Genomic DNA, 25723 nt, shown 5'->3' with positions numbered 1-25723 from the left:
AAGGTCAGGGAAATACAGGAGCCTTAGAAGAGGAATCTTGTTTTTGAGAGACAAGTCTTAGCTCTTTTTTAAAAGACACAGTGATCTGCTTTCACAGAATCACTCTAATTCTATGCATGCAATACAACACTATAAACTTTATTGCGAAGAAGAGTGTGCCAATCAACCAAACGACATCTCCAAAGTGACCTAGGGCTGGGAACGTAGCCTGGCAGCACAGTGCTAGCCTAGCATGCTGAAGGCCCTGTGTCTAATGCCTAGTGTCTCAAAAAGAAAATCTGTAATTAAACCAAAAACCAAAACAACCCAAACTGAAGTAGTTTAAGATTAGGGAGCTGAGCAATGTGCTTCAGACTTCAGAGGCAAAGAACAAAAAGTGACCTACGTACCTCCCCTCTGCACCAACAGTGTGACCTCACTTCCCTTCGGACACTCAATCAGCATGTCCACGACTTGATTGTGCGTCAGGGCCTGCACGTTCTTCTTGTTCACCTCCACGATAAGATCCCCTTCTTTGAGGCCTCTGCAGCGGGGACTGTCAACAATCTGTTTCACTCTCTGGCCACCCCCGCCAGGACTATCGGCGATTGTAAAGCCAAAGCCCATTGGCCCTTTGACAATGTGGACCGTGATCAGCTCTGGCTGAGTGGCTATGGACGAAGCCAAAGAGACGGTGTCGTTGGGGTAGCCGTGAGAACTGTTGGAAGCCACGTCGGCAGGGCTGCTTGGCCTGGCATCCTTCATGCTGCTGACTTTGCCTGTTTTACTACTGTGGCTCGCTGGTGAGTCATAGGTCTCTTGTCCATTTACAATGATTGGCTCTTTGTCCAAAATGGCCACCGAGGTCACTAAGCTTGTATTAGGGTCATCCGGGTCAAAAGGCAATGGGTAACCTCTGCAGAGTTCGAGGTCCACACTGGCACCGATGGGAATGGACTGGAAGATTTTCACAACTTGGGCATGCGTGTGTCCCAGAACACAGGTGTCATTCACACTGACAATTACATCCCCTGTAAAAGGAAAGAGTTGGGAGGTCAGACAACAGCACCATAAAAATGTTGCTACAGTAACATTCTCCTAATATCCAGAACCTACCACCCCAAGATCCATCACTCGGTACAGGCCTATTCTGAGCTAACGATGCTACAAAGAGAAAATTAGCAGGGGCGAGACAAGTGTTCCGACCCCCTCCTTTATTCCTCTTGGAAGCAGGGGATGAGACGACATGAGAGATGTCCTTCACACACGGGAGGCAGCAGTCTCACTTCAGTGTATCCTCTGGCGAACACCCCAACCCCACCCTGCTTCATACCAAAGGCGCAGAAGAACGAAAATGTCATTTCCACCCTCATTTTGGATGGGACTTGGACTTACAAAAGATGGGTCAACAAGAGGAAAGCATGCCCGTGCATTTAAGATGAGTTTAAGGCCGTAAACGCACACAGGAAGAAGCTGATACACACTGATTTGGCTCAACCAATGCCTTACTTTCTAGCCACTTCTCTACTCCACCACCATAGCCTAAGCCCGTGTGTCCTCTTCACGCTTGTATAACCCGCTGTGTTCACTGTACCAAGTGCTGAACAGCATCTTTGGGGGGGGGGGCTGCTTACTTTTGAGGGCCCTGTGTCACATCCAATTCACTCTTGGTATTTCGGGAGGCAGTTTCAGAGTCAAGGTCTCACTGTGCGGCCCAGGCTGGCCTCCACATTGTGATCTTTGCCCTCAGGTATCTGAGCGCTGGCATTACAAGTGAGTGCCACGACACCTGGCTTTAAACTCATCTTAAATGCACCTTCATGCTCCCCCTCTTGTTGACCTGTCTTTTAAAGGCCCATCCAAAATCCTAATGAGGGTTGAAAGTGAAATTTTAGTTCTCTGTACCTTCAGTATGAAGTTGAAAGAAGCAGGCTTAAGGTGGGGCATGCACCAAGCAAAACCAGACTGCATATTTTATCTGGTAATAAAGCTTTTTTAAAGCATCCATTGTCTTCTCTGTTAAATGACAATATAATGACCATTGAAAGAACACTGGGGTTCTAAGTTTGGAATTCACTTATTCGATGGAGCTACATTTTGAATAAACTATTACTATAAGCAGTAGCACCTAATAGGTCCCTAAGGTCAAAGCACTTTCAAAGGTTTTCACCTGGACCGAGAGAAGGTTTTTTGGTAAGAGAGGAGTCTAGCTTGCTGCAAGGTTTATAAGGGACACACATAAAGGAATCATGATGCTGTCTGTTCTTGTTCACATGTGAGCAGAGGCATCACCAACGGAACATGTGATAGCCATGACGTCTCACCTGTCTCCATCTTGCCGTCCAGTGCAGCAGGACCATCTAGGACGAGGCTCTTGATCTGCAGGAACTCATCGGGCTCGTCCCCTCCGACCACTGTGAAGCCAAAGCCACGGCTGCTTTTCCGTAGCTTCGTGTGGATGAACTTGCCTTTCAACTCAGAGGGGTTTCTTGTAAAAAAAGGTTTGCCTGATTTAGATTAGAAGGAGAAAAAGACAAAGAAATCCATTGTGAGTAAACCTGTGAATGAGTTACGGACGCTTTGAGACAAGGCAGAACCAGCTGTTCAAGCACATGAACTGAGGCTTTTGGGCATAGATGGGCCTCTTGGGGGCCAAAGAGATGACTCAGTAGTGAAGACCACTTGCTGCTCCTCCAGGGGACCCGAATTTGGATTCTATAAGGTAGCTCACAATTGCTGTATATCCATATCCAGGGAATCTGATGCCCTCTTCTCTTCCCTACGGGGACCCACACATAGATAACACACATGCATAAACACACACACACACACACACACACACACACACACACACACACGCGCGCGCGCGCGCGCGTTTTAAAGACTGTTCTTCTGATTGCATGAATGAGGGTGTCCACCCTGTTTAGGAGGTGGTATCAACTTCATGTAGTAGCCTAGGCTAGCCTCCAACCTCTTATACAGACAAAGATAACTTCGAACTTCTGATTCTCTTGCCTCCACCTCCCAATGTCTGCAGTGCAGGAATCCCAGCTAGTGCTTTGGCATGTTGGGCATTCTCTCAACTACAGCTCTATTTCAGGCATGTCATCTTTCAGGTCCAAAAGAGTATAGAGGAAACAAACAAACAAACAAACAAACAAAAAGCAAAATCAGCCTCAGCCATGTGACATTTTCCTCGAAACTTAGCCTTTGAGGTTTCATGGCTCCTGGGCAGCCATAGCCTCCTTACAGAAAGCAGATGGTCTTTGCTTTGTGCCATGGTTTTTTTTTGTCTTGCAGTGTTTAATATATTGTGTGGTTAACATAATGTGTGGTTACTATAATGGACAAGGTTTCTAAGTATAGGACCAACTGAACAGAAACTTTAATTTTTAACTGAATAAAAGGCTCAGAACAAAAATTCATAGATAATAAATACCAGGATGTACATAAGGGTCACATCGTGTAATGTGACACAAATGTAGCATCACTATTTTTGAAAATTAATGGTTATTATTTCAAATGGAATGCCAAAGTAAATGGACTTGTATTATTTAGTTGGCGCTTTTAACATTTTGAGACATAGCTAACATGTATCCATTGTTAAGGTTTGAAACAAGAAAACCTACCAAAATTAAAATAAACAAAACCAACCAACAAAAAAACCTTAGGACATTTGGCTTAGAGTGTTTCAAAGAAAGAAAGAAAGAAAGGAAAAAAGGAAAGAATAAAAGAAAGGAAGAAAGAAAGAAAGAAAGAAGGGAAAGAAAGATCAAAAGCATTAGCCAAAGCAAAACCACCAAACTAAACTAGTTACCAGCAGGAACCACACACCTTCAAATTCAGCCATTTTACTGAAAATAAACTAATTAGCTAAGCAATTCTCACCCCTCATGTTTTTAAGCATGTGTACACATTTGTGTGAATGTCTGTATATGTATAGGTGCATGTGTGTGGAGGCCCAAACACAACCTCAGGTTGCATCCTCAGAAATGCTGTTCATGTCCTTTGAGGCAGGGCCTTTCATTGGGTTGTGGCTCAACAGTCAGGTTAGGCTGGCCGGCCACAAAGCTTCAGGGATCCTCCTGTCTCTGCCTCACGAGGGTGGCCATTAGAAGTTTACATCACTATGTCTAGCATTTTCATGTGGGCTCTGGGAACGCTTAGGGCCTCATGCTTTATGGGGTCAACATTTAGCTAGCTAAGCTAAAGCTCCAGACCTGTTCTACAGATAAGTAATACTAAGGGTGTTTGAAAAGCCATAAATATATTTAATAAGTTTACTTAAAAACACATATAGCATCTATATATTGGGAATACATATATACATACATGCACATATACATACATATAGCTGAAAGGGAGTTACACCACATGGGGTGACAATGGTCCTCACATAAGCCACAGAACAACAAAAATAACAGTGCCAGGCACGGGGAATCTCTCTCCACACTGTTGGTCAGAAACTTAGGAGACCTCCCTAAACCATATAGGCTATTGGCACTGATGTTGGCTGCTTCCCAGAATCTTAAGGTAGGTCTCTGTTGCTGAAGACAGAACACATTTTAGTCACAGAACTTGAAGGAGTCTTACCTAGCCACAACAATGACCTGCTGCAGGATATTTGATCCCATTATGAACTCTGACATTGTGAACTGTAAAAACCTGTTTCAGGTTGTGGAGTGGCTCAGCCCTAGCATACATCTTAACTCCAAAAGCTTTCTGTAAACAGGATTAAATAAAGTTAACTCAAGGTCAAGAGGTGGAGAAAGTAACCAGCTGACAGGGATTAAACAGAGGAGGGGCTTGAGTTGAAGCATATTTAAGACAACTTGGAGAAGAAAGGGTTTTTGGCTTTTTCCTTCTGGGACATGGCTGAGTAGGAAGATCAGCTGGGTGCTTTCTCTACCTCTCTGAGCTAGTAGGCTTTCATCCCAATATATCTGGCTCTTGAGTTTTATTGGTAAAATCGAATGAGTGGGGTTTTGAATTATCCTCAATGGTGCGACAGTGGCACTTTTATCTTGTGGGTAAGCAACGTAAGACTCACTCAATGGAAGGGAATCCATGCCTGCTCCTATAAACCTAGCCAGCTACATAATGGCTGATTAGGTCATAGGACCCTAAAGTACAACCTACTAACTGCTATATCCCTAAGCCAATATAATTTCTAACTAGATCCTAAACACTTATCCTTATGCCCACAAATAAGTACAGCTCTTCCCATTCACCAAGAATGCTACTTTTTGTCACAGATGAAGACTATTACAGAGATCCACAACTGGTCAAAATGCAGAGAATAAATGACCTTGGGGTTCCTGGTCCCAAGGCATGCATCTACAACACAACCTCTATACCTGAGGCTCAGTGAGTATCACGGAGAAGGAGACAGATCTTATGAGCCAGAGGACCAAGATCCCTAGTGCCGAATAGTGTCTTCTGGGTATGACAGAAAGTTGCAACACCATGGTTGCCTAAACGACACGTAGAAACAGACAACACCAGCTAAAGCACGGGAGCATGGATAGAGGAAACTCTGCAAGGCCCACCTCTAGAGCCGCAGGCCATCAATAGCTGCAGAGGGAGAAAGAGAACCCATGTCCTTCAAGGACAAGCTCTGGTTATCCAATCCCAGGACATCAGTCTTAAACATTTGTGCATTCAAGTAACACTAAATGAACTCAGTAGGTTGTATCTATCTATGTGTTTGTATATACATGTAATAATAATAATAATAATAATAATAATAATAATAATAATAATAATAATATCATGGATGTGAGAGGTAGTTGAGGGCATGGGAGAAAATGAAGGGAACAAAAAGGGGTGAATGAAAGTGATGTAGATAAAGTAGTCGGGTATGAGAATCTCAAAAAAATTAAATGAAAAAAATAGCGTTTCAGAATTAAATCAAAGTTGTACTCAAAGCTTCCCTAAGTCCTTCTCTGCATCCAAGAAGCTTGTTGGGATTTTTAGGGTTAGTGAAGGACTGGCCATATTCCTCTTTTCTAATTTCATTTCCTATGCCCTGCCCTTGTTACAACCTCCTCATCTCATATATATATATATATATATATATATATATATATATATATATATATATATATATTTTTTTTTTTTTAAAGAGGGAGAAAAGGAAGTTATCATGTGTCTCTGCACTTAGCAGCCTTGGCACCCAGATAGGAAAGTTATTTTTAGTTAGCTATAACTAAAAGGCTTTAAAAGGTCTCTGGGCACACACACAAATTTTAATTGCATATTTTTAAAAGTCCCTGGCTCTTACAAAGACGGCTCTTTCAAATTGGCTGTAGTCAGAGGTCTGCTCACGAACCTCTTCTCTGGTGCAGTCCAAGGCTTATTGGAAACTCAACAACTGGCAGGCTTGTAGCTGTGGTTAAAGAGAGGCAAGACTTAGCAGGATTTGCCAGGCAAAGTCATCTGCCAAACTGTGGGGACTTCTGGGAGACAGCTCCCAAGCCAATTATCAGGTGAGACACTGAGGAAGGGGGAAATGGCCTCTGAAATTCACTTTGGGCTATGGAAGCCAATTGGCCTAGGCCTCACAGAACAGGCTGGCGGAGAGAGTTTAGAGAGCTTGAAGTGAACACATTTTAGTTATGCAGAGACTTCAACAGCTACTGACTTGTCAGCAAGACTTTCTTGGACTACATTATTAAAATATGTGACGCCTCCACAACATTTCCAGCCCCGTTTCCTGTTTTATTTTTGTCCTTGGAATTGACTACTTTAACACAGTACACAGCTCCCCGACTGGCTTGATTTCCTTCTTCCTGAGCCCATGCTGAAGGAGAACTGCGCATGCACTGAACTCACTAGCATGTAAGCTCCTTGGAGACTCATATATAGACTCAGGGCTTTGAATCTGAGTACCGTCTGGAGACCGGGCATGGTGGCACACACCTTTAATCCCAGCACTCTGAGGCAGAGGCAGGCAGATCACTATGAGTTTGAGGCCAGCCTGGGCTACAAAGCAAGTCTAGGACAGCCAAGGCTACATAGAGAAACTCTGTCTTGAAAAAAAAAAAGTGGCTGAGTACCGTCTGGTACGTATGAGGTGCTCTAACAATTTCTGATGAAGGGATGAATGAGCACAGAAGGGCACCGTGAGCAGATTCAGCAGAATGCTGAGAATGCTGAGAAGGCTGGAAAGAAGTGAGCAGGTACTGGGACCTTTCATCCTTTCATTTTTATTATAGGGGAAATTAGAAGACGTGAAATGCACCACATAGCTTATCTGAATTTTAATAAGAGACAACATCAGACTTCTGTATTAATGCACATCCTGTTATGTTTTGGGTATGGGCGGGTCATGAGCCATGAGTTCTCTTGCTCTGTGGCAAGCTGTTAGACCTCTGTCTTTGGCAGCTGCAGGTCTAAGAACAGACAGAGACGGTACTAACTTCATATAACGGTTATTAAGAATAACCAGGTTAGATAATGCATGTGAAAGGCTTACAGGGGGGGCCTGGCATGTAATAAAGTTCAATGAATCAGTTATCATAGAGATGGGAGACAGCACATAGCAGGCAGAGGAAACTGCAGAAATTGTTCCCCAGACCTATTCTGGAAGCTGGAGAGTCTGTCTAGGAACACACCTACAAAACAACTAGGTGCTGGGAAGTCAAGTCAGTTAAAAGAGAATTTGGTTCAGATAACCAAAAGCCAAGCCGGCAAGATGGCTTCTTCCTGATCCACTACCAAAGTAGATGCTGAACAAAACCAAGGTGCATAACCAGCAGGCTGGTAGCCTAGCCGTAGACAATGAGGCTACTGTCTAAGGTAAAGTTCGTTGTAGTCCCAGGTCAGAGAATGAAGCAGGCTGGCACTGTGTTTATTTCCCATCAGTCACACACCAATTACGCTCTGTCTGGGTGCTGTGCGTCACCCTGAAGGCCATGCTGTGGGTTGGCTATGAGGGTAGCTGATTCCATGGGGAGCTCAGTATCCCTAGAGTTTCCCAGCCCACTGTCAGGCTCAGTAGATCTAAAGAGGAAAAAAGAGCCAAAGGGTAGAGAGTATGGCTTGGTTGCTGAGCACTTGCCTGGAGGACACCAAAGACTCTGGGCATAGTTCTGCTTGTGTTTACCTTTAATTTATACAGCTAGTTCCAAGCCAGCCACAGCTGTATTGTGAGAAAATGCGCCCCTCCCCCACAAAAAAAAGCCGAGAGATTCTGAGATGAAGCATATGGACAAATACCATTTGTGCATTAAGCACATGGTACACCCAGGAACTGTACCTTTTAATATTTAGCATATTTCATGGCTAAGACAATTCTTTTTAAGAACCTGAGCTAGCTAACATATGTGTGTATGTGTACGTACGTACACACACACACACACACACACACACACACACACACACACACACACACACAGTTTCACTCAATAATATTGTAATTTCAACAGAACACACATTATCAAAGAATTCTACCTGACTGGGAATTAACAAAACAAACAAACACCAGATCCCAAGTATCATGCCTCCGTGGATTAAAGCGTGGTAAAGAAATTACTGTTAAATAACACACCACCGATGAACTCTAATTACAGCCGCTCAGTCCTGCAAATGACAGGTACAGGATGGTTAAGAGTGAACGACAGGGAGTAAGAGTCAGCCACGAGTGAGAGAAAAAGACAACCCCACAGAGCTAAAGCCCATGGAGCTCTTGAAAGCGGCCCACAGTGTGGCTGCCTCAGTACTTAGATGAGGCAAGAGGACACGAGCCAAAGAAGGAATTTTATAGTCTAAGGAATGCTAAGGACACCAGGTGTTACTTAACATGTTATTATAGACTATAGCTTATTTTCAGGAAAGCCATTATCATAATAAGAAAACGTATTTGTACTCTCAAAGATATTAATAATGATGTAGTGATGACATGAACTACCAGACACATTCCATAATGCCATAATTCCATAGTATTACCCAATGGAATGTTCATTTCTAGTTTTCTTACTTGAAAAGAAAGAAAACAAGCAACCGTGAGACATGCTGCCCCTCTTCTGTCACTGAGGAGTGATGACGCCTGGCTATCGAAAGGCCCAGGAACCCAAATTAGGAACGAGCCTTCCTAAAGGGCTACACTTGGGAATGCATGAAAAGCCAATGTAAATTCTTTAGGGTGTACCAATGCGAAAACAGCAGCAGGAAAGGACATTTAAGGTTAGTTATTTACACTTAGAAGAAAATATTACTCAAAGCCTGTATGTTGCCTGGAACCTCAAAATATCTGACACTGAGTTTTAAAAATGCAGTGGTCTCTGAACCACTCATTCCCAACTCTGGGATAGCTCTGCTCCTCAGGGGCATCTGACCATGTCTAGGTGCCTTTCTGATCATCATTGGTACCAGTGGGATATGGGCATATGCTCCTGACATTGAGTGACCAGGGATATTTCTAAGCATCCCATAAATAAGTGCTTGAGACATCCCTTTCTACAAAGAATTATCTAGTGTCAACGGTATTGAGACTTGGAAGCTGCATGCTTGGGACTGGTAAGATAGCTTGGCAAAAGGTCTGACAACCTGAATTTGATCCCTAGGCCCAACATGGTGAAAGAGAGAATTAATGCCAACAAGTTGAACTCTGACCTCCACAGGCATAATCGTAGGGACACACACACACACACACACACACACACACTCAATCAATCAATGTAATGAAGAACTTAAACAGTGATACTCTAGAGCTAAAACTATGTCGCAAAAACAAAAGCAAAAACAGCACATTACCCTGAAGTGGAGCTTCCCTGGCTGGCTCCGGATTGCTCGGGGGATGGGAAGGAGCAACAGGAGGCACAACAGATGCATGATCTTCTGTCCATTCTACAAGAAAGAAAAGACATGGCTTCCAGATTTGTCCCTGAACAGCTGCACCACTTACCTTCTTAGTAACAGGCAAGCCAATGAGCCAATAGCCAGTGCTGAGCAAAAGCAGCAGCCAACCCACCTCCCTTTGTGGTTAAGGACAGTGAGATCTTTCTCTCTCATGTTTGATCTTTGAGTAAAGAAATATGACATTACTGGTAAAAATTCAACTCTAGAGGTCTTAAGTTAAAACAAATTTTTTTTTTGTTTTGTTTGGTTTTTTTTTTTTTTTTGGTTGTTGTATTGTTGTTTGTTTGTTTTAAAGTGTAGATGCACCTGAAGGTAGCTGTGTGAGAAAGAACCTTCTACAGGCTCAGTGAGGAGTAGGCTGGTCTGCTGAAGCTACGTGTCTTGCACAGTGAGCTGGATGAAAATACATGCCATCTTTTTTGCTGAGACTTCTGTTGCCTCTGAAACCCAAAAGAAGCCACTGCCAGATCCTAACTTTAGTCTCATGAATGCTGGAGGCCCAGCAACACCTTGCAGGGAGTGGCCGCCTTTAAGATGTACCAGAGTCACCCTCCCTCAGCTAACACATCCAGCTGTATGCACCCATGGTTCAAACCACATTTTCTTGGAATGCTATGTTTTATCCTCTCAAGAAAAAACAATATATTTTAAAAAGTTATTCTTAAATAGAAAAGGAGATTAAGGCAGAAGTTTTCAGCTGGTAAGTAGGCCTTCTGTCTAAACAGCATAGTTAAGGGTAGCAAGTGGCCAACCAGGGTATGCTAGCTAAATTGGGCTTAATGTCTGGTTCTCTATAAACACAAGACATAAACATCTTTAACTTATTTACTTATCCATGTATTTATTTAGGTTGTTCTAAGACAGGGTTTCTCTGTGTAGCCCTGGCTGTCCTAGAACTCACTCTGTAGACCATCCTGGCCTTTCACATTTTTAAAAGGTTAAAATTGAGTATTTTCTATCACGGGAAAATTGAGGCTCAAATTAGTGTTCATGAATAGATTTATTGACACATAGATATGCCTATTCTTACATATTATCTGTAGCTATTTTCAGACTATAAAGGTGAGTAGTTATTATGGGAACTGTATTGTACTCAGAGGGTATAAAGCCTATCATTTAAACATTGTAATGAAAAAACTGGGAAAACCCTAAGTATTAATAAATAGATAGCTATATAATAGTAGAAACACTTATGAAATGACACATCATTCAGTCATTAACGATAATAAACCTTCAAGCAGGTTCAAGAAGTAAAAAGGGGGGAAAACCAAGTTACTCAAATAACATGTGGAATATATTCACTCACAAAATTATCTTGTTTTTGATACTTGCAATTTGTATGAGCCAGAAAAGTTCTACACAGAGAACGAACACCTGAGGATGGGATGCGGCAAGCACTGGGGAAACGGAATATTCCACTCTCCGCCTAGGTTGTTTCATTTGTACAAAGAATATGAACTTGTAACTTCCCAGAGGCACTCAAGATTACCCCAGCTCGGCTCCTCTGTGCAGGGTTTCTAATATGAAAAAGGAGTCTCGTGTCCAGAGACTGATTAAAGTAAAAACCGTTAAAGGGGCGTTGGATTTAGGCAGGGATTGTCACGCACAGGCTGCAGCAGCCCAAATCCATTGCCCTCAGATAGCTCTGCTAAGCTTCCTTCTAAAGCAAAGCAGAGGTCTGAGTGCCTATGCAAGGGCGCCCCCTTCTGCAGTGTGCTGGGGTGTGCTGTGGCGGGGAGGGGCAGCCAGAGGAATAGAGTGTATCATCAAGACTAGCTCCGACCACATGGGGGTGTCAGTGCCTAGGCTTTGGCCCCTCATTCCCAGCTCAGGCAAAAGCCTACAGCAAAGAAGCCGACCTTCTGGCTGTGGAGGCTGAGAGGGCGGCTGCTGCTGCTGCTGCTGCTGTTGCTGCTGCTGCTGCTGCTGCTGTTCCAGCTGTTTCTTCCTTTTGGCTTCTAGGACTGGGTTTTCATATTGTGTCTTCCTGTTGATGTGGCTGGGAGGAAAGGAAAGCAGTTTTCAGGTAGGAAATGCTCATTCTTGCAGCAAAAGTCTGAGCAAGTGCGTGAGTTGGGATGCAGGAAAGCTGAGGGTGCGGTGTGGATATGCAGAAAGGAAGAAATTAACACCTCCTCTATTACTGGCTGTATACATGCACTAAGCATATGCATAAGAGCTAGGGTGTCGGTCGGGAATGAGTCTTATTAGAAATTCCAAGCAAATGTCCTGAGGCAAATTGTATTCTTAGTCACACAGCAGAAAGTTCTTGTTTATAGGGGATGTGTTCCCAGAGCCCCAGGGAATAGTGGAGCCCAAGGTTAACATCCAGTCCTACATGAACTATGGTTTTCCCTCTGCATCTGTACACACCTATGACAAAGTTTAACTCATAAACAAGCCCGGGAACAGATTAGTAACAACAATTTACCACAGCCTTTACCAGTCCCCACATACATCTTTTCTTTCCTTCGCCACTTAAAGGAACTTTTTTCTGCCTCTTCAGAATGTTCCAGTTGCCCACACAACTACCTTTGTGTTCTGAGTGTATCATGAGGTTAAATAAGGTCACTTGAACACAGCATATGACACTGTGGCAGCGGACCTGGTGACTGAGATGGCCATCAAGTGACTGACAGGCAGGCAGCGCATAAAGCACGGATGCACTGGCCAAAGGGGTGCTTCATGGCCTAATCTTCACGGAGCAGCAAGGAAGGGGGCTCCTCATGTCCCAAATGACACGCAACTTGAAACGTAAATTCTATTTTAGTTCTAAACTTTCCAATGCAATTCTCTCTCCCGACCACCCGGCCCGGCCAGCAGTTGACCCATGGCGGTGAGATCACAGAAGTGAACCATGTAAGTACGGACACCATGATGGCATTTTATGGGGAAGGAAAGTATACTTCTGAGCCCTTCCCTTGCTCTGTCGCTACCAGCTAGCAAGCTCACTCAGCTATGGCTGCTTTTGAATTCTAGGACTCTATTGGGTAGAGCCAGTGACTCCACCCACATTTCAAGGCTGAGAGGGGAGGTATCTAAATTCAGCAAGAAGTACATTCTGATTTATCAAAAATTAGGGTTCAACTGTGGCTGTGACGTTATCTGTGGCAGACCTCTTGAAAGGCTTTATACAGCCTAAGAGTAAAGTTCAAAGGACTCCACTACCATCTGTCAACTATGTTAATCCACTAACCAAGAGGAAAGACCAAAATTACAGCCTATCAGAGATAGTCAAGCTAAAGAGATGTGATGTGTTTAAAGTGACAAAGACTCAGACATTTTAGATGACCATGTAACTAATAAGGCAAACACACACACACACACACACACACACACACACACACACACACACACACACACACACCACAATACATAACACTCCATCCCATGGGTATGTTTTTTGTGTGATACCCTTATTTATTTTGTATTTATGCTAAGTGAACACAAATGTGTGTGTGTATGTGTATTTTTTTAAAAAAATACACACATACTTTTTAAGACAAAGCAACAGTTCATTAGAAGCTTGGGGGAAGCTCATTTTTAAAGTTCAGACTTTAAAAAAAAAGGAGTTATCAAATAGGGTAGACAGATTAGCTGTGATTCTTATTAAAAGGATATTTGCCTTTTTATTCCTTTAAAGAAACTTTCTACCAGTAATGTGCCCTGTGGATCAGGTATTAAAAGACATAGAGAACTAGACCTGAGTAAATTAACATCTTCCCCCATCAGGACCAGGTCTCTTCTCCCTTCAAAGTGGTACCTAGCTGCATCCTTTCTTACTAAATGCACAAACTAGATGAGTACCAATGCAAGCCTGGCCTCGCCTGGCAGAAGCCTCTCTGTTCATCTGTATGGAAGATCTTCAGAGCTCACAAAGGAAATGGGACTTTATGAGGGACAATAAAAATGACTTTGCTTGGGTATCTGACAATGAAATTTCTCTCTGTTCCGCAGAGGAGAAGCAGGACTTGTACTGGCCAAGGGCACTTGCTATACTGAACTCATATAACTGTTTTACATAAGACACTGGCATCTTACTGTGGCTTGGCCTTTTTACAAAATATGCTCCTGTTATAGGGTCATTATACAAGTGACTTTTTAGTGCCAGCAACATGAGAGAGAGAAAGGCCTTTTATCTTCAGTGTAGCAGGAAGGATAATGATGATACAAAATTTATATGGCATTTGCCTTGTTCAAAGGAAGTGCATTAGTTATCTCTCATATTCCTCAGAGGAAAAGATATGATGCTATGTTATGTTGATACTGGTGATATTTTCAGTATTCTACTTTCTGGTTATTTTTTACATTTTCCTTTTAGTATTCTGCTAGTCAATGGTTTTAGTAAATGACAAAGCACATGTGCAGTGCTAGAATAAAGTCCATGGTGAAGAGCTCATACTAAAGGTGGAGCCTCCTGGGGAGAAGCCAAGAGGGACAGATAACAGGTCCTGCATCTTATCCCAGTTTTCCATTTCCTTCTTACTCTTGGCAACATTTCATAAATTATTAAGATCTGTCTAACCCTTTTAGAATGGCAAAATGAATAATTAGTGCGAAGTTCAGACCTATGCACGAAAGTAAGTAGGCCAGTAAGGCCCCTCTGAAAAAGCACAAGCTTTTTTTTTTTTTTCTTTGAATCCGCTCTCCTATCTTGGTCTTCAAATGACACTCACTGAGCATGTGGCATGTACACTGGGTCTCGGTGATTCGGAAGCTAACAAAAGACACATGTACCGACTTCTTTTCTAAACCTCTTCAGGTTCGGTGATTATTTACTTACTCAGGAAGGTCTTTGTGTTTTCATTATACAATCATTAATATTACTTTCAGCCTTGACGATGCCCGGATGTGTTTAGCAATAATGCAGAGAACTGCACAGGGGTGCAGACGTGGTATGTGGCCCACCCCCGGCACTTACTCTACATAGTAGACACCGTAGACAGGGTCTTCAATCTTCTCCCAGCCAGCAGGCAGCTCTGCAAAACAGAAGAACATTAGGACGAAAGGAGCCGATCCCTGAAGAGGCAGGAGCCCAACAACTGCGTTAGTCAAAGGAGAGCGATGCGTACAAATAAATACCTGGAACCAATTAAAACTGTACGCTCTAATACAAAGAAGCGCGTGTTATTCTTACTTTGTTCAATGCAGGTTTCTACACGAAAAGCAACCTTTTTATCTACTGGTATTTTACTTAAGAAAATAAAAACAGCAAAACGCATTCCCAGCTGCCTTCATTATCAGCCAAGTATTAAATTAGATTTTAATAGAAATACTTAAAACCTGCCATGAGTGCCTAGTTCTCGCCATAAGTGTTTAGTTTTATCATTCTGCTTCCATATTACCTTGCCACATACGCAAAACAACATAACTTTCTTTTCATTTTCAACTCACTGGTCTTATCTGCTTTCCTTGAAAGAAAATTAGACCTGTATCTTATTCTTATTTTTCTCCTTGTTCCTAATTAAAACACCACTGAATGAATAAAAATGCTAGGCAGGGCTGGGTGTCTGAAATGCGTACTCTGTCGCTCCATCCTTACATGTGGGTCAGTTTGCCTTTCCAGAACTTTACTTACAAAAGACAACACCTACAGCTCACTGCTGTGTGCAAGATATTCCACCCCCCAGTGAGTGGAATACACACCAGGTCTCACGAGGTAGGCCAGGCTGCTCTCACATTGCAGGTCTCTGGTCTTCACTGCGGGAGCACTGGGACTGCCAGCGTGTACCAACACCCCTGCCTCTGTGCATCCTTTAACTGCGGGGGTGGAATGGCACCAGGCAAATAGTGAACTCTGCCTTCTAAGGTTTCACACCAAAGTTGGAAACTCATTTATCAACCAGGTTCCTGAGTTCCATTAGATGACTCTGTGAGAGAAAAGCCCGCTGTACTAGGCTCTTAAGATAGAAGAAACACTTAGGTTGTATTTGTGTCATCAACAGTCCTTTCGGGAAGAACAGCAATCACTCAACTTGATTTTTAAAGCTCCCTCAATCTGTGTAGTTCAGGTAAGCTTGGGTAATGCTTTCCTCGGAGGTGAATCATTATTCCTAGAAACCACTAGTCAGAGGGCTTGAACTGAACACCACAAACACTAGATATACCGCTTACTTTGAACCAGCTTTATTTTTCAATTCAAAGAATCATGTAGTTACTACTTAATTTACTTTTGAGACGGTAATGCAATCACGTCATTCCCCCATCCCCCTCCACACAGGCCCCTCCTTGCCCTCTTTCAGCTTCACAGTCTCTTTTTCATTAACTGTTCTTACATGCATGTAGGAGTATGTATGTGTGTGTGTATGTATGTATATCCCTAAATATAACCTGTTCAGTCTGCATGTTATTTGTGTGCATATTTACAGGGTTAACCATTTGGTACTGAGTGACCAATTGGTGGGTTCTTCCCTGAGGAAGATTATTTCTCCCACTGAGAACATTCCTTAGTTGCCTCTAGTTCTCCGTATAGGGCTGAAGCCTCACGGGTCTTCCCTTCCATCTATTTTGGCATGTCGACTGCTGTCCTGGCTCACAGTTAGTCATTCCAGTAAGACTTTAATGGGTGTGGCTTCTGACATGCCCAGCAGACAGTCTCATAGCAAACTCCCTGACTCTTACAATCCTTCGGCGCCACCCCCCTTCTGCAGTGTTCCCTGCGCCTTAGGTGTAGAACCTGTGTCAGAGATGTCTCCATTTGGACTAAGGCCAACAGTGAGCCTTCTGATTGGTTGCGATCTATCTCCATCTGTTGTAACAAAAAAGTTTCCTTGATGAGTGATGAGGATTTGATACCTGAAGATTTAGAGCTAGGAGCCTCTAGTGAGAGAGAGCCATGAAACATCTGACTTTCTGAGTTGAGGTTACTCCACGCAATAGGACTTTTTCTAGTTTCATCCATGTGCCTGCAAAGCTCATGAATTGATTTGCCTTTACAGCTGAATAGTATTTCATAGTGTAGCTCTGCCATTTTCATTACTCATTCACAGGATGAAAGGCATTTAAATGGCTTCCATTTCCTACTTATTGTGAATGGAACAAGTATCTGTAGAGTAAGATGTCATGAGTCCTTTGGGCATATGCCAAAGAATAACTGGGTCACATGGTAGTTGTATTTACAGATTTTTGAGAATTCGCCACACTGATTTCCACAGTAGCTATACCAGTTTGCAATTCCCCCAACAGAGAATGAGGGTTCTTTTCCCCTGACTCCTCCAGCATTTGCTGTTAGTTGTTTCGTTAATCTTTGCCATTCTGACAGGGGTAAGATGAAATCTCAGTTTCACACTTCCAATTGCTGTGAGTGATGAACACTTTTAAAGATATTCCTTAGCAGTCCCCCCTTCGTCTTTTCAGACTCTCTATTCAGGTCCTAGGTCTGGTTTTTGAGGGGCCATTTGATTTTTTTTAAAATATATATTCTGGGTATTATTTTCTCTCAGATGTGTATCTAGCAGGAATTCTCTCCCATACTGCGGGTTTCCTCTTCACCCAGTTGATTGGTTCTTTAGCTGTGCAAAGTATTTTAGTTTCATGAAGTCCCGCTTGTCAACTGTTGGCCTTTTTCTTGGGCAAGTGGAGTCTTATTCAGAAAGTCCTTTCTTACACCTTTACTGTGCCAGGCACTGCCTATGTTTCCTTCCAGCAGTTTCAGTGTTCCCTGTTCCAAACAGTGTTCAGTGTGTGATCCTTTTGGAGTTAGTTTCTCTGCAAGGTGATAGGTTTCAGTTTAATTTCATTCTTTTGCATATGGGCATCCATATATGAGGCTGAAGGTAGGTGTACTCACATCTGAGTCTCTAATTTTGTTCATTTGATCTACATGTCTGTTTTTGTGCCAGTACTATATTGCTTTTATTACTGTAATGCACCTTCAAATCTGGTATGGTAATCTATCCAGCGGGTTGTTTTTGTTCAGGATTGCTTTGGCTGAGGTCTGTTGTGTTTCCATATAGATTTTAAGATTTTTATTTCTATTTCTGTGAAGAATGAGGTGAGCATTTCCATTGGAATATTTAATCTGTAAGGAGCTTTTGGCAAAATAGTCATTTTCATAATGTTTACTCTAGTAATCCACAAGCATGGACTGTCTATCAATTTTCTGGTGTCTATCTCTTAGAGGTCTAAAATTTTCAGTATAGAGGTCCTTCACTTCTGGATTAAGCCTATTCCTACATACCTTATTTTCTTTGAGGGTATTGTGAATGGGAGTGTGTCCATGGAGACATTCTTTTTTTCTGCATGTTTGTTGGTATATAGAAATGCTATTGATTCATGCAAATTGCTTCTAAATCCTGCCACATTGTTCAATTTGTTCACCATTTCTAGAACTTTTCTGGCAGAAGTTTGGATATCTTTAATATATAGCGTATAGCATCTGCAAATGACGTATTTGGCTTCTTCTTTACCTATTTGTGTCCCATTAATTCTCCTTTCTTGTCTTATGGCTCCAGCTAGTGGCTATATCCTTCATTCATTCCTGACTTCAATGGAATTGCTTCAAGCTATTCTCAGTTACGAATGATGCTGGCTGTGGGTTTTTTGTATAATAACTTTTATTATGTTGAGATATGTTCCCTCTCATCTCACACTTTCTGGGACTTGTATCATAAAAGAACATTGAATTTATCAAAGGCTTTTTCTTTATCGAGATGATCATGTAATTTTTATATTTATGCTCACTTAGGTAGTTTGTAATATTTTTTGACGTGTGTATTTCTTCCCTGCCTTTCAGGGATAGAGAAAACCTGGTTATGGTGTATAATCTTTTTGATGTATGTCTGTACTTTGTTTGCAAGTAGTTTATTGAGCACATCTATGTTCAGAGGTATCAGCTGGTGCTTTTCTTTTTGTTGTGTCTTTCCCTGGTTTGGTATTAAGAGTGATACTGATTTCCTATGATGAGTCTGAAGTGCTTCTTCTCTTTCTTCTTTCTTTCTTTCTTTTTTTTTTTTTAATAGTTTAAGGAGGATTGGCTGTAGATCTTTGACTGAGTACCAAAATTCTCCTGTGAATCCCACTGGCCCTGCCACGCTCCCCACCTCCCCCTTTAAGCTCACAGGTGTTTTATTTCTATCTCAAATTCTTCATTCATTACAGTTTTCTTTAAGTATTGATTTCTTCTTGGTTTAATTTTGGTTGTTTGGCTAAATCTAGAAATTCATCCATTTCTTTAGAAATTTCCAGATTAATGGAGTACAGGTTTTTAAAGTAGCCCCTTATAATATTTTGAATTTTTTTTGGTGTCTGACATAATGTTTTTCCTGTTTATTTCTGGATCTTTTAATTTCGGTCCTCTATTTTCTTTCTTTTGGTTAGTTTGGCCAATTGTTAATTTCATCTTCTCAAACATCCACCTCTTAGATTAATTATTTTTTGTAATGTTTCTATTTTATTAATTTTTGCTGTGATTATTATTACTACTACTACTACTACTACACCTATTACTATTATGATGCTGTTGACTGGGTTTGGATTTTCTTTGAGTTGCTTTGTTATGTTCATTATATAACGAACTTGCGCTCTTCTTAGTTTTTTTAGTGTAGGCCCTAGGACTGAAATATCTCACTACTACTACTGCAGTCAATGCGCCTCAGAGGCTTTGTTGTGTTGTCATTTTCACTAAGCTGAAGGAATTTTATTTCTTTCTTCTTTGACACAATCATCCTTCAGAAATGAGTTGTTTAATCTCCATGAGTTTGTGCACTTACTAGAGATTCGTTTGCTGTCCATTTTAAGATTTTATTGCCTTGTGATCAGACAGGATACACAGAATGACCTCAGTCTTTTTTTATTTGTAAAGATTTGTTTTGTACCTCAGGCTGTGGACTGTTTTAGAGAAGCTTCCATATGTTGAATAAAATGTGTCTTCTTGTGTTGATGAATAAAATGTGTATTCTTCGGTGTTTGAGAGGAACACTCTGCAGAAAACCAGTAAGTCCATTTTGTGTATGATATCAATGAATTCTGATGTTTCTCCACTTAATTTTTCTGTCTGGATGACCCATCTAGTGGAGAAACTGGAGTACTGAAATCACCTACTATTGTAGGTGGGTGTTAATCTGTGTCTTTAAATCAAATGGTGCATTTTAAAACGAAATTTGCTGCGAGTCTGGTGCATATATCCTTAGGATTGTAATGCCTTCCTTGTTGATTGTTATCTTGATTAGGACAAGGTGCCTTGGTCTCCTTGGATTAGTTCTACTCTCCAGTCTGTAGTCGACAGCATCAGATATTAGGATAGCAACACCCGATTGCTTCTTGGTCCCATTTGATTTGAGGACTTTGGACCATCCTTTTACTCTAAGGTGGTCTCTACCTTTAGAGCTAAGATGTTTTCCTTACATAGAGCAGATAGATGGATTTTGTGTCTTGCTGTCTTTCTTCACTCAGCTTGTGTCTTTTGACTGGAGAATTGGGGCCACTGACATTTAAGGTTATTAACTGAAATGCATGTTAACTGAAGGTGTCCTGTTGTTGATTTTTGGTGGTAGTGTGTTATCAGCAATACTCTGTTGTAATAATTACAGCTTCCCCCGTCTTCACGCAGTGTCTCTGCCATGCTGATTCCTTTGTTCAGCTGGAAACATTGCTTCCTATATTTTCTTTAGGTTTGATTTATTGGTTGTAAGCTTTTAAAAAGACTTTATATTGTAGACAGTTGTTCTTTTAACTTCAGTTACAGTGCATAGTATTGCTGGGTATATTGCTGTAGGCTGGCAATCATAATCTTTTAGGACTTGGAATGCATGGCTCTGGGTTCTTCTGGCTTTCAGTTTCCATTGAGAAATTGGGTGTTATTCTGATGGGTTTTCATTTATACATGACTTGTATATTTTTCTCTTGGAGCTTTCAAAACAGTTCTGTTTGTTATGTCTCCTTAGTGTTTTATTTATTTATTTTTATTATTAAACATTTTTTATTTTTTATATATACATTTATATTATTACACATATATACAATAAACTACCTAAAACAAGAAGAACCATGACACAGTCAGTAATTATATAAATATTACATTCTTAGTGTTTTGACTATTTGTATTTAACACCTTGAAGAAAACATCTTTCCTATCTTGGTGTGTCTAAAATTCTTAATGTAAATCAATCTCCATCACATCTTGTCATTATCAACGTAAAACATCTATCTAGACCTAAAAACATCTTAACCCCTAAACAACTAGGCTTCATTGTAAAACTAAGCTACCTGGTCTTCAACTCTAGTGTTTTAATTATGACATGTTGTAGGGATTTCCAAATATTGACAGTTTTGTCAGAAAGGGTTCTCACATGTTACTACCAATCACATAATGTCATGAAACCATGCATGTGCACACAAACACATTCTCTTCCATTTTGGCTGCACATTTAGAGATACTCATTTTATGGCACTTGCCACACAGGTTATGTCTGTGAACAAAGAGGCAGCCCTCTCCCCCAACCCCTATCTCTTCATCCCTGCTTTCCTTTGTATAAAACACTTTGCATATTTAAGATGTCTCTGAGTGTAGGAGACACTAGTACTAAAATGAAGGATGGGCCCAATTTGCACATATTAATATAACACAACCTTTGTTTGTAATATCAGGCCTTAAAGACTGATGAGATTCAAATGCCTGGGAACCATTTTCCCCTTACCAAGCTAAAAATTACCATTTAAAAAAAAATGAAGGAGAGAAACATTTTCAAGGAGCTGGGAAACTGAAGGCTAAAATGTAAATTGTTGCACAGTCATGGGGTTGAGCAGTGCATGAGCGTGAAGTACAGTGCTTTGACTAATTAAACCAGACCTCCGACCAAAACCTAAAATACTTGGCCTGATTAGCTTCAAATGAAATGGCAGAAACATGTACTTGATTTTCTTCATTTGGCAAACATTAACAGAACCACTACTGCTTGCCTGTGGATGTGTTAGGTACCAGACAGGCAGAAGAAGTGCTCAAGCTGTTACCTGTGCTCTGGTGGACATACAAGGAGGATACTAGAAACCACTCCCAACTTGAACCCCTGAATTATCAACAACTGAATGTTCTGGAGTTGAGAAATGCAGTCAGTCCGATGGTATTTCTGAGTATGGGAAGCTGGGGTGATAGCTCAATTGGTAAGCACTCTGTGTACTTGCAAACACACACACACACACACACACACACACATACACACACACACACACACACACACACACTAAGCAATTCTGGAACAGATGAACCAATTCTATAAAGTTTTGAACTTTTTAAGCTAAAACTCATTTTGAAATGAAAAGACAGATTTCCCACTTCTAATGTGGTAATTAACTTAATAACAGGGATTAGTCTCCTACTGCTTAAAATAGAAATAGGTCATCAATTAAAAAAAAAAAAGGGAAAGCTGTTTGTCCTAGAATTTGCCATTTGGTTTTGGGAAACTGAAAAAGGTCAGAAAATATTTAACAGAGAAACTGATTACATTATGTTTTAAGCAAACATTCCTGAAGACATACTGCCTGTGCCTATGCATGGATGGCAGACAAGCAACACTCTTCGGTCTGCTAGGGGGTTGGATCCTTCTGGCACAGCCCAGATATGGGATTGGAACTTAGGGTCCACGTGGACTTTGTTGTTCTGTAGACTCTGCCTCGTTAATAAATACCTCCACTGACACCTTTACCCCGGCTCACCCTGAGCGAGGATGCTTGTGCTAAGAGGATATTTTCCAAATGTTGGGGAAAATGAGGTTAAGTTCTACACTACAACTCTAGCCTACTAATAGTATACATGTATAGAAAATCCATAAGCAAATGAGGGCACTAATCAATATAAACTACGTCACGTTGCCAGGAATGAAGACAACCGTAAGATACAAGCAGGCCCAGTAATCCTGAGAGAGTCCACCCACACTGATGACAGATGAGCTTCCACTTAAGACAGGCAAGTTTGGGCCACTTCTCAATCAGCTAAGACTTCACCCTGCAATTTACTGAAAATACTTGTGCTTTTTCCATCTGCTCTTCAGTGATGCATCAGATGAACTGCAGCTAACTTCAAGACTGTTCAAATCTCAGTAGTATCACTTCACAGGGAATATAATGCAATACAGTCCAATGGCAAAGGAAACGCCAATCACTCCTAAACTCTAACAGCCAGGGTGGTCCAGAGCAGATTCACACTGACAACGTGCTCTCTACAGAAAATGGCACATATGAACACTGCACCTGCTTCCTGAGACACTGACTGCAGTGACAAGGACAGAGCAACAATACAATCTAAGACTCACCAACTATGTGGCTCCTTGCTGGAATTATTTTATTCTACATAGCCATCACTAAAATTGTCTCTTGAGTTTCTGTTTTACTTGGTTTGCTTACATAATTCATATAAACAACCCTGCACACTACACACATAAAGTAACATGGCAAAGGCAGATTACATGAAAGTCTAAGGGTCATGTCAAGTAGCCCTTCATTTGCTTCCCTAATTCTGAATTTGAAGATTGTCCCCTCCATAATTTACTCTCACTTTAGTCTCAATCTGCTCACGCTGTTTCTGTGTAAACACTGTGTATTACATAAAACCCTGCGTGATGCCTGTCGCCCAGTGCACTGCCTTTCATGGGCAAGGCAGGCTTTAGACTGTAACTAGACAAATGCAAACTCAAGGTACAAGAGGGGATCACGCTGTTCGCTGTTGTAGGGTAATCGCAACCGCACAACAGCAGTGGGCAAGGAGGCATTACCTAGTTCACTGTCCAGCTCCTCGGTGTGTACCCCTTCTTCTCCAAAGGAAGAGCAGGAATGAGACAGAAAAGAGAAAGACAAATTCAGACACCGGCACCAAGAGAGAAACTCCCTTAGAAAACAGCAGCAAAATCATCATCACAGTGTCCTTACCTGAAGTGTGGTTTGTTTCACTGGCTTTGGCTAGTAAACTCCTGACCTCAGTGTAAATCACAAAACGGTAGGAGCTGATATTGGCAAAATAATTAGACGGCTCATTTCCTTGCATGTCAAAATGTTTGTTGATTGGTTGTAAATGATGACAAATACCTTTGTGGTTTCCATGATCTTAAGTGGGAAGTCACTTCTTATAGGCCTTATTTGCAGCAAACAAAGCTGCGAGACCTTTCAATATCAGTCCTTTTAATCCTTCAATAAGCCTCTCATCACAGAAACAATTATGCTCACAATTAGAACATTACTTAACTTAAAAGTAATGCCGCTTGAAAAAATGGAAAGTGAGGTCAAATTGAGAAAGGAGATTGTAAAATGTACCCAGGGCTAGAAAGATCAAGTACGTCGTGGAGCTATGTAGTGGCGCTTTAAGCCTCCACTGAAGGAGGACTAGGCCAGGGTTCACTGTTGTTGTTTGTTTGTTTATTTACATAAGTTTTCTAAGCCAACAGTTGAAAAATAGTCAAGTGAAAATGTGCTCAACTATTTTCAGCCAGCAAAACAAGTCCAAATCCTTTCATTCTTGACCTCTTCTGGCTGCCAATAAGACAAGTTGGTTATCACTGAGATGAGGGCATGGTGCAGCACACAGAAATTCATTTTGTTGCTAAAATCTCCCTGGCTACAGAGAGCAGGCGGCTGTTCCCTGCACTGGAAGGAAGCTGCTTGATTAGAGAGGCAAGGGGATTGAAACCTCTGTCGACAGCAGGGTACTGTCTACATTGTCTTAGGTACCAACCACTTTTCAGCTAGTCCTGGTCGCCAGTTTGAACGCAGGATCCCAACTCTGCCTCCTGGTGGAGACTACAGACAGCGTTTCATGATCACCTGGCATGAACAGTCAGTTTTGACTAGCTTCCTTTTACTTTTAAAAAGAAAGTTATCTGGGAGCTGGAGAGATGGCTGAGAGGTTAAGGGCACTGAATGCTCCTCCATAGGTCCTGAGTTCAATTCCCAGCAACCTCATGGTGGCTCACAAGCATCTATAATATGATCTGATGCCCTCTTCTGGCCTGCAGGTGTATGTGCAGGCAGAGCACAGTATACATAATAAACACATTAAAAAAAAAGAAAGTTATCTGATTTAAATAAACTCATTTGCAAAAATGACCATTTAAGATATTATGTAATGAGGTTATGGGGGACGGCTGGTTCATTTTTTCCCCCAGGGAGTATGTTCTAGCCACTGTGCTAGGGGGCTGTTAAGTCAGCACAGCCGCAATGACTCTTTTGGAAGAATATGTGTACAAAACTCAACAAAATCCAATGAAATTAAGACCGTGCCTCGTTCTCCAGATTCCAATACCCAGGAGAGTGACTTGGCCAAGGTCATGGAAATGGTATCTGAGCTGCAATGTGAAGGGCGCAGAAATGTCAACAACAATAACAAAAAGAAGTGACTAGAATGTAAGCTTTGTGAGAGCTGGATGCTTTGCTGTCGTGTTCCCTGGCCTATCGGCAGGGCCTCCAATGTGTGCGGCACATCGAAGGCATTCAGCAGCTGTGAGGCATGTGACCACATCTGACAGCGAAAGCACTTGGTATGCAACTGTTAGGCAGCAACTCGGTGAGGTCTAGTGGGCGGGCGCGGCAAAGGGCAGGGCGGAGAAGAGCGAGGGTGGCTGCACGAGCAGGCTAGAACAGGCAGTTACTGAGCAAGCAGAGAGCTACAAGCAGGGCACTGAAGGCAGCTTCACACTGACATGGAAAAAGCAAGAGGAAACTGCTGAGAGAAGCAGAAGGAGACATGTGTGACCAGCTAGATAGTGAAGAAACCAGGGAGTTCCAGAATCATTTGGGAAGCATGTGACTTGAGCTGGCTCGTGCATTAGAAACCGAGGTGAACGAAAGTGACAGATCAATGGGACGCTTGAGTATACATGCAGCTATTCACTCTCAACTGACTCGGGGAGCACTAAGCACAGGTTGGTGAAGGGTCACCAACGTTTCGGTTCTAGTTAAT

General features: G+C 41.8%; 1 protein-coding gene across 25 annotated transcripts in view; it reads right to left on the bottom strand.

Moving 5' to 3' along the window:
- Positions 1 to 25723, bottom strand: part of MAGI1 (membrane associated guanylate kinase, WW and PDZ domain containing 1) — a 620267-nt gene that overhangs the window by 67588 nt on the left and 526956 nt on the right. For 11 of the 25 annotated variants that reach the window (XM_084765511.1, XM_084765508.1, XM_084765498.1 and 8 more), the window contains 6 exons: positions 23547 to 23585; positions 14762 to 14819; positions 11700 to 11839; positions 9736 to 9828; positions 2304 to 2486; positions 390 to 1010 (listed from right to left, as the gene is read on the bottom strand). In XM_084765511.1, the coding sequence (XP_084621637.1) occupies positions 390 to 1010; positions 2304 to 2486; positions 9736 to 9828; positions 11700 to 11839; positions 14762 to 14819; positions 23547 to 23585 (1134 nt within the window). The remainder of the gene's footprint in view (positions 1 to 389; positions 1011 to 2303; positions 2487 to 9735; positions 9829 to 11699; positions 11840 to 14761; positions 14820 to 23546; positions 23586 to 25723) is intronic. The other 14 variants (XM_084765512.1, XM_084765509.1, XM_084765521.1 and 11 more) reach the window with 2 other exon arrangements.

Source organism: Acomys minous (genome assembly GCF_964271855.1).
Source record: "Acomys minous genome assembly, chromosome: 17".
NCBI lineage: Eukaryota > Metazoa > Chordata > Mammalia > Rodentia > Muridae > Acomys > Acomys minous.
Note: the sequence above shows the minus strand (reverse complement) of the source record. Positions and strands in the feature narration are given on the sequence as shown.